General features: G+C 36.9%; 1 protein-coding gene across 3 annotated transcripts in view; it reads right to left on the minus strand.

Annotated features, from left to right (window-relative positions):
- The window catches only part of SERPINB11 (serpin peptidase inhibitor, clade B (ovalbumin), member 11), a 17,383-nt gene extending 9,080 nt beyond the window's left edge, over positions 1-8,303 (minus strand). Inside the window, exons 1-4 of one of the 3 annotated variants that reach the window (XM_008586365.1) lie at positions 8,124-8,303; positions 7,064-7,123; positions 5,786-5,914; positions 2,515-2,632 (exon numbers count right to left, since the gene is read on the minus strand). In XM_008586365.1, the coding sequence (XP_008584587.1) occupies positions 2,515-2,632; positions 5,786-5,914; positions 7,064-7,123; positions 8,124-8,291 (475 nt within the window). In that variant the 5' untranslated portion in view covers positions 8,292-8,303. The remainder of the gene's footprint in view (positions 1-2,514; positions 2,633-5,785; positions 5,915-7,063; positions 7,124-8,123) is intronic. The other 2 variants (XM_008586367.1, XM_008586366.1) reach the window with 2 other exon arrangements.
- Positions 8,304-9,359: the final 1,056 nt, after the last annotated feature.

Raw genomic sequence — 9,359 nt, forward strand, 5'->3', positions numbered from 1 at the left:
TCACCCCAGTTAGACTGGCTATTATCAAAAAGACAGAGAATAACAAATGCTGACAAGGATGTAGAGAAAGGCGAACCCTCCTACACTGCTGGTGAGACTGTAAATTGGTTCAGCCATGATGGAAAATGTTCCTCAAGCAACTATAGATAGAACTGCCATATGATCCAGCAATTCCACTGCTGGAATTGGAATTTCCACCTATAGGAATGGGAATTATCATGTCAAAGTGATACCTGCACTCCCGTGTTTATTGCAACTCCATTTACAATAGCCAAGAGTTGGAATCAACCTAAATGTCCTTCCTCAGGCAACTGGATAAGGAAAATGTGGTACATTTATATAATGGAATACTACTCTGCCATAAAAAGGAATGAAATACTGCCATTCACAGCAACATGAATGAACTTACAGAAAATTATGTTAAATGAAATAAGCCAGGCACAGAAAGAGAAATACCACATCCTCACTCATAAGGGAGCTAAAAAATAAAGATAGAAAGAAAGATACAACAATCACAATAATAGGTTGAACTTTCAAAAGGAGAGAACAGAGCTGAGGTTCCCAGAGGTGGGAAAGGGGTAGGGAGAGGTTAGGGTAAAGGAGGAATCACTAAAGAGCCACAAAAATAACATTGTATAATATTGAATATATTCATTATCCTGATTGGAGCATCACGTATTGCACATAGGTATTGATATGCATCTCTGTACCTCACAGACATGTAAATCAATTGTGTTTCAATAAAACATAAATAAATAAAAATTTTTTAAATAAAAATTTATTTTAAAAAAGAGACAAACCACACTTAAAGATGGGCAAAAGATTTAAACAGGCACTTCACAAAGAAGGTTAGAAGCATATGAAAAAGTATTCAACCATATAGTTCATAAAGGAAATGCAAATTAAAATAAAAATAACTATAATGGCTAAAGTTAACAAGATTCAAAATCCCAGGTGTTGGCAAGGATGAGGAACAAATGAAGTTCTCATTTATAGCCTAAGCAAGCAAATTGACACAACTTATTACAAAAACTGTTTGGCATTTACTAAAATTGAGCATATAATACCTTATAATAAGCAATTCCATTCCAAAGTATAAACCCAACAAAGTTGCATACATATGTGTACCCAAGATACATATCAAAACGATCATATTGACACTATTTATAATAGACCCAAACTAAAAATGTCCCAAATGTTCATTAACAGTAGAATGGGTAAATACATTTTGGATATTCGAAGAACAAAACATACATCAATGAAAATGGACAAGCCATGCAACATGTAACCACGTGGATGAATCTCACAGACAAAATACTGACTTAAAAAAGCTAAACACAATTTATCATTCCAATTACATGAAATTTTAAAATAGGCAGAACTAATATGTGGCAATAGAAGTCAGAGTAGCCCTAACACTTGGGAGAAAGGGAGTTAAGTTTCTAGAAGCAGACATGAGGGTGGCCTTGCAGTGCCCCTTCCTAGTAACTAATGCTTTATTTTCCTGACTTGGATGGTGGTATATGGGTATATTCACTTTGTGACAATTCACCAAACAGCATACATACAATAATTTACTTTTCTGTAAGTATGTATGTTTTGATCCAAAAATTTATATTAAAAATCAAGATTTAAGGAATGTATTGACCAAATGCAATGTATAAGTGTTATTTGGGTCCTGATTCAAACAAAAAGAGAGGCAACTGGGGAAATATAAAAACTTACTGAGAATTTGTTAGTTTTAAATGATTATTTTTAATTTTCTAAATGTGATAGTATAGCGGTCATATTAAAATAGCCTATATTTTTGTGAGAAACAAACTAAAATATGTATAGGAAAAAATGATGTGATATCTGAGATTAGCTCCAAAATAATCTGGAATAGGTGGTGGTCAAAGGGCAAGGACATAGGTGAATAATACATAGGTGTTAGTGACCAATGTTGCAACTGGGTAGTGGGTAAATAAGGGTTCATTTTTTATTCTCTCTACTTTTGTACATTCGTAACTTTGTAACTAAATGTTTTTGAATAAAGAAATGAATATATCTTTGGTATCAAAAAATTAATATGCCATTTAAGAAAATTAATTTTTAACAACATGTTGGATTTTTTTAAATTATGAAAGGTAAATTTAAATTTAATTAAATTTAATTGCAGAATGTACAACAACACTTTCAAATTAATATGCCATTTAAGAAAATTAATTTTTAACAACATGTTGGATTTTTTTTAATTATGAAAGGTAAATTTAAATTTAATTAAATTTAATTGCAGAATGTACAACAACACTTTCATGAAGTAGAAATGGGGTTTATTCCCAGAGTCACCTGACATAGATCATTTAGGACAAACACTTGTAAGGACTTTTCCAAATATGGCCTCATTTCCTTCATTGTTAATCTGCCTTTGTCAGGGTCTAGAATTACCCAGCTTCCTCTCTAGCATGTTGATTCAGGAAGTTTATCAACACAACACAGATAAAGTTTGAAGAGACATATGTGACTTATCCTTACCATTAGTTTTACTTTCAACCCAAGCATTAATAGTTTTCCTCGTTTCTTCTGTAGACTGTTCAAAATCAACTGTTTGCAACCTGGCTTGATACAATTTCTCAGAACAGCTTAAATATTGCTATAAAAGAAAGGACAATTGAACAGCAACAAGAAAATAGCAAAAGAAAACAAAAACCTGCAGCTCGATGTATTCTAAAATCCTAACATACAGACAAAAACAGATCATATATCCAAGTCTGAAAGGAAGCAAAATTCATACATACTTACTTTTAATGAAACAAATAAATTTAACAAAACCCAAAACCTTTCCAAAAGGAATGTTCAGAATTATTTAATTGTTATTTCTGTCATATTATTGGCTTTCTTAGTTCTACAACATTGAAAGCAAAATGGCAAGTTGCATTATGGTGAGTACCTTTTTGCTCTATCCCTATTCTTTGCAGGCAAATGGGAGTTACCACTCTGATGTTACAGACAGGAAAACTAAGAACCAGAGTGGTTAAGTGACTCGCTTTTCTGAAGTCCAACAGAAGTTCTTCCCATTGTATATATCAACCTCTCCACAAGCCACCACAAATAAAACTAACAATAATATTCTCCAGCATAGACAATTGACTTTTATTTTCAAATTTATGTCAAGTGTGAACAAAAATATCTTTAAAAATTTACTGTTGTTCACCTATAACATATTATTCAGGCAAAAATTCACATTTGCTCTGCAAACTCAGTATAAAAAACCTAGCCCCCTCTTTTAACTAAATTTCCACTTATAAGTCCGTCTTATGTAGCATTCTGAAGCCACCATTGATTACTACCCATGACCCTTGATTCCTAGAACATGGAACTTTTCCTCTGCCTCACTGCAAAAGGAGCAGGCAAATCTACATGGACCCAAATGAAATTGTCCATGATTCCATGTGGAATATACTATAAAGCATATGTACTTCACAGGGCCTGATTTTCCAAAGCCTTGCAGTTTCAAATATTGACCTTGAGGAGGACTGGAAATTTTCCTCAGGCTATAAGTCTCTGGTGTAAGACAAAGATTTGTGGCACAGCAAGGTTGCTGGCTCAAGGACAAACTAGTTACTGATTGTTATGTAAAGATATTGAGAAATTGCTGTATGAAGGAATGTTTGCTAAGACCAAGCTTTTGTTGATAGCCTCACTGGAATGTCATCTGGCTTGTTTCACTGAAAGTTACCAGCCTATATTGTTAAACTATAACCCCACCTAAGTTCTCTTCCTGTAACTTCCTGGTCTGGAAAATAAATGCAGGAAGAGAACCCCCAATCAGGGTTAATTTCCCAAGGAAGGGTTTCCTCTCGCTGGAGGGTCCCAGGGAAGTTAACCACTTCAGGGCTTCTCACTGCTCAGAAGTGATGGGCTTTGAGTAATCCTTTGCGGCTCCATCACCCAGCGGAAGTGGGGTGACAAATCTGTGAGGGATGAAGCAACACAAAGCAACAATTCCATTCTGAGAACTTGGGGGTATACCTCCATAGGCCAGCAAGGCCCAGTGCCCCACCATGAACCGAATAGAATGGTGTAAGACTTAGAAGTATAGTAGGTCTGAAAGTGGCTGCCTGGAGTTTGGTCTTCCATTTGCCTAACTGAGTTCCTTTGTGCCTAGATGTGGTGAAAAAGAAAAGCAAAACTAAACTAAGAGCAAAAACTGGGCCTCAGGATGATTCCTGTCCTGAGTTCAGTCTAATTGACTGAAACATCTTTTTTTTTTTTTTTTTTTTTCCCTTTTCGTCTTTTTTTGTGACCGGCAACGGATCGCAACCCTCAGTGTCGCGCCCGTACCGGACCGGGACCGGCAACGGGATCGCAACCCTTGGCTTTGCGCCCGCACCTCGCTCAGCCAGTGAGCGGCCAGTCTGTATGTGGGATCCGAACCCTCGGCGGGAGCGCCGCCGCGCTCCCAAGCGGCGCACTGTAGCAGTGCGCCACTGGGCTGGCCCCATGAAACATCTTTAAATAACTCCTCATACCCCATGAGATGGGAATTTTTCCAGCCAGAATCCTAAGATAATAAGGCCCATCTCATAACACAGTTCCCAACAATCTTCATGATACTAATGAGAAATCTGTCACTTCAGGAATGCATGCAATTGTCATCATCATCATCAGCCTAAACCAACATTTATCTACTATTATGTCTGGGTCACTGTTTCAGGAAAGCAAAGAGGTGAAAGAGAACATTCTATCTCAAAGAATCATGATTGTTAAGCCCCACCACTCCAAGCACTCTCCCTAAAACATTCTTTGTGCTCCATAGAACAGTAGAAGAAAATACCCCCAAAATGTCTAAAGTACCAAGGTAGGATACCCACTCCAAGTTGCAAAAATTTTGACTCTCAGAAGTTTTTCACATCTGAGACATAGGCTGGGCTATCAACCTGGAGAAGAACAGTAGAAATTCAGGGCTTTATCCCACTTCACCCAACTGGCATTTAAATAACACTAGTCAAGCAAAAGCTCTATCACTGAAGCTAGCGTTTCACCTCTATCACAGCAGGATGATGTAGAAATTTAAAACAAGAGGATGGATTTGGATGGGGGTCAAATCCAGGTTTGCCATTTAATTATCTCTGTGACTTGGCAGGATCTGCTTCACAGTCTGTAGAATTAATGGCAGTTTTACACTGATATCTTAGTTCAAAGTAAGGATGATATGAGATAATGCCTGTAATGTACTAAGTAGAGAGATTGGCACATAGTAAACTCTCAATAAAACTACATATTGCAATGCTGTTGGAAAAGGGCAGACATAGTGTTAGAATTTGGGAGCTAGGAAGAAATTAGTCTAATCCTCTAATTTTAAAGATAGGAGAAGTGACTTGCCCAAACTCATATGTCTAAATGGGAACAAAACTCAAGTCTCCCAGCTCCCAATCCAGTGTACTTTCAACTACCTCTTGACATTCTGCCATTAAGGATCTTTGAAGAAGATATGAAAACTGTATTTTATATTTCTTCTGGTCCATAAAGGTATTTCATACCTAGTTTGTTTTGTACTTCATCCCTGATCTTGGTTCTTTGACAGTTTTAGGAGTTTTGCAGAAGTAACATTTTTATGCTATATTTTATAACTTTAAATGGGAGTTTTTGTAAAACCATTTCATTGTAACTCTAAGTCAGCTCAAATTCAATCTCTTAAAGGTAAAGTGCCATGTGAATCTTTTTACTTTTCATTGATTTTGTGGTATGAAAAAATTCAGAGGGTGCCAGGAAAGCTGTTGATCACCATTCCAGATGGACTTACCTGATGGAATGCCATTGTCTTTGTGCCATACAGTCTGTTGGCAATGCTGAGGGTATAGTTAGAGTCTGCCTGGTTGATTTGAGAGAATAGGACTCCAAAATCTGAATGAATTCTTCCAGCTTGGCTGCACTGAAGGGTCAGTAAGCAAAGAATGGAGTATTAAATTACTTGATTGCTTGCCATTGAAGAGTTATAAATAATGTGAAAACAATATCTAGACAGCAAGCTGTTTGCTTCTGAATAAAAGGGCAGTGAATACAAGGAGTTCAAGAGTTTAAAGCATTTTTCTTCCCTAGATTTCCTCTAGTACAATAATCTCATCACTCTGTGACTTTGGTTGCAGACTGTATGCAGAATTGTAAGCTACTGCAAAACACATTTGCATTTGTTGGCCCTAATGATTTAATTTAAATACAAGAGTTTTTGTAAATAAAGAGGTCCTAGTGGGGTATTTAGGGCAATAATACAAGTTTTGTTGCTATCTTTGTACTTATAGAATAATTCCTCTTCTCCGTTACACTTTTTTCAATGTCTCAGTTTTCTATGTGGCCATTTAATCAAACACTTCAGACCTTCACTGAACTGACCTTACATACTCATCTGTCCCACCGTGGTAGCAATCCTGCTAAGCATGCAGCTCAGATGCATTTGAAAGATGGCTAAGAGTTCATGGACACTGTGGGGATTATGCCTACATTACCTAAAGCAATAGTTCCCAAACTAAGAGCTTCAATCTCCTAATAAGTTGGGTTTTGTAAAACAAGTGTTCTGTGAATCTATACATATTTATGTATTTCCCAATCATAATCGAACACAACTATTTTCATGTGGGAGTTCCATATAACTTTGAGGTCAAAATACATCCTTCTGGAAAAAACTAAGGACCACAGTCCCAGAGCATGTGGGTTGGGCAACACCAGACCCAGTATATAATTATATGGCAAAGCTTCAGGGTCCTCTCTCAGTCCCCTCAGTAAACTGAAAAATTCTAACACTGCATAGATGAAGCTGACATACTCACAGCGGGCACAGTTCATAAAAGAACAGAAAAGTTTGAGTAAGGATGACAATAAATCAGGTAATAAAGTCTGCAGGACTTTATTTTTGTTGTTGTTATTATCGTTGTGTTAAATTCTATAGGCTCTAGTGGTTATCAGGGAGATTGAAGGAGGAGACCAAGGGAGACATAGCTAGCTTACTTATGCGCCAGAGCGGGGACTCTGCTACTCAACCCCTTATATTAACGAGCATTTGACAGCTCAGATGATATTATCATACCTTAGATGAGTCCTTAAACTCTGGCTTTACTGATTCTACAATATTACTAAAATGAAGCACCTAGAAAAGAAAAAAAGGGGGTCAATTGGCATCAAAAGCAATGTACTGTCTCTAAAGGTTAACAGTTGTATCTATTTTTTCATTTTAGATCAAGACCAATACTGATAGCTAATATTTAATAGTTATGTCCCATGTCCTGAACTAAGTCCTTACATATTTTATGCAACCCTCCCAACTGCTTTATGAATAGCTATTATTATCCCCGTTGTATGTTAGGGAAATTGAGGTCAAGAGAGATCAAGCAGCTTGCCCAGACCATTGTCTGTCAGGCTCCAGGAGCCGAGTTCTTAGCCACTAGGCTCTTCTGCTCCTCTCCTTCTGTTCTTAGCCATTAACTGGGACAGTGTTCATCTGGGGCCATACAAGACATTACATGGTTTCCCAGCACAATCAGTAAAAAAAATGTGCAAGCACCATAAGAGTTACTAATGGTATTCTTCTAGTCTTTTTCACAACAATAAAAATATATATAATGGAAAAATCACCTATGTTAGCCTATGTAACCTGAAAAATCACCTTTTCTCTCTGAGCCTCAGTTTTCCCATCTGTGAAATGGGGATAACAATCTCTACCTGCTACATAGGGATTCAAATGTAATAATGAATTTCTTTTTTAAGAACTTGGTAACTTTTGAAATGTCATTAAGTTTTACTGTAAGTATAAGCTTCTGAAAGGCAAGGATAGTACCATATGTGTGTGTCTATCACATTTAAATCACTGAAAGGAGGAATTATAAAAGTAAACTGCAGAGATTTATTTGTGATACCACTGAGAGTAAGGAAGAGACTATGTATTTCATGTATTGCATTACATTTTAATTATTACATTTGCATTATTTATGCCATTTTCCATTTTTAAGAAATACAATTTGCTCAAATGTGTTTTTTCTTTCATAAGATGGCAGAGTTTTATTGATATAAAAATGGAAGTAATTTGGCCAACCCAGAGGAAGTGCATGAATGACTTCTGGGCTCTGGGGAATCTCCACTGTATTCCATACCTTTTCCACTTGTTCTGCACTGTTTCCTCTGGCACCAAGGAGGACCATGCTGAGAGCGTAAAGCAGACTCAGTGGGGAAAAGAAGATATTATCTCCTACATTGTTACTGTTCAGCTCTTTGAACACATCAAGGCAGAATTCAACGTTTGCTGTGCTGAGGGAACCCATTTTTATGCCAAGCACTGCCTGAGAACAGAAGGGAAAAAAATCTCAGAAGATCACTTGAAGGTACAGATCATATCTAGTGTTCACTTATTACATTTTATGAATTTAAGTGTCTGAGAATACTGCTTTATGAAAAATTACATGTCCTTATCACAGTTCCTGAGAAATTAGTAAATTCTAAAGGGAAGAATTCACAGTAGTTTTAGATTCTGATGAATAGGGGATTTACTGTTCCTTTCAACCAATAGTTCAAAGCTATCTCAGTATTAATAATGCAGTTTAAAATGATCTGCAATTATTCCAGAGCAAAAGAGCAGAAGGAATTTGATCTTTGTGCTCTTAATTTCTATGCTTTAAGACACTCCTCATTCTGCAATTAGTGCCAAAAATATCTTACTTGCCTGAGCTACAAGTTCAGTCAAGTAAGATAATTTTCAACTAGATTGTCCACCTTCATAGCTTCACAGGAGGAGAGCACCTTCATCCTAGTCACTCTTGCACAAACAAGTTTGATAAAACAAACATGGGCAAAAAATTCTGCACATTTTTATCTCCTTAGTTAGAATTCTTTCCCTGTACCCCTCAATGAAAGTAAGACAGTACTAAAAAGTAGGTCACTCCCGTAACAAGAGGGTCAACGCCCTCAGTTTTGGGGTCATAGCCATGATGTCAGTAAAAACTGAGGAATGGAAGAGAAGAATTTGACAGAGGAAAAGATAGTGCTGGAATATGTATTATCTTAATACAAGAGCGTGTCAGGAAGGAAAAGTTGGTTCTATTCAACGAACATTTGTTGAACACCACTAACTATAGGAGCTGTAGACATAAAAACAACTTTAAAAAGATAGTTTCTGCCCTCAGGGAGCCTTCATTCTTCAGAACCTCATCACCACCAGCACTTCCTTCCTTTAACTTTCAGGTCACCATTCTCTCTTGGTTCACAGACTACCTCTTTGGCCACTCCTTCTCAGTCTCTTTTGCGGCATCCTTCACAACTTTCAAACTCTGTACATCATAAAACATCAGGATTCAGATATTGACCTCTTCTCTATTTACACTCATACTCCAGGT

This window comes from Galeopterus variegatus, unplaced genomic scaffold, assembly GCF_000696425.1.
Source record: "Galeopterus variegatus unplaced genomic scaffold, G_variegatus-3.0.2 Scaffold3964, whole genome shotgun sequence".
In the NCBI taxonomy this organism is placed as follows: domain Eukaryota; kingdom Metazoa; phylum Chordata; class Mammalia; order Dermoptera; family Cynocephalidae; genus Galeopterus; species Galeopterus variegatus.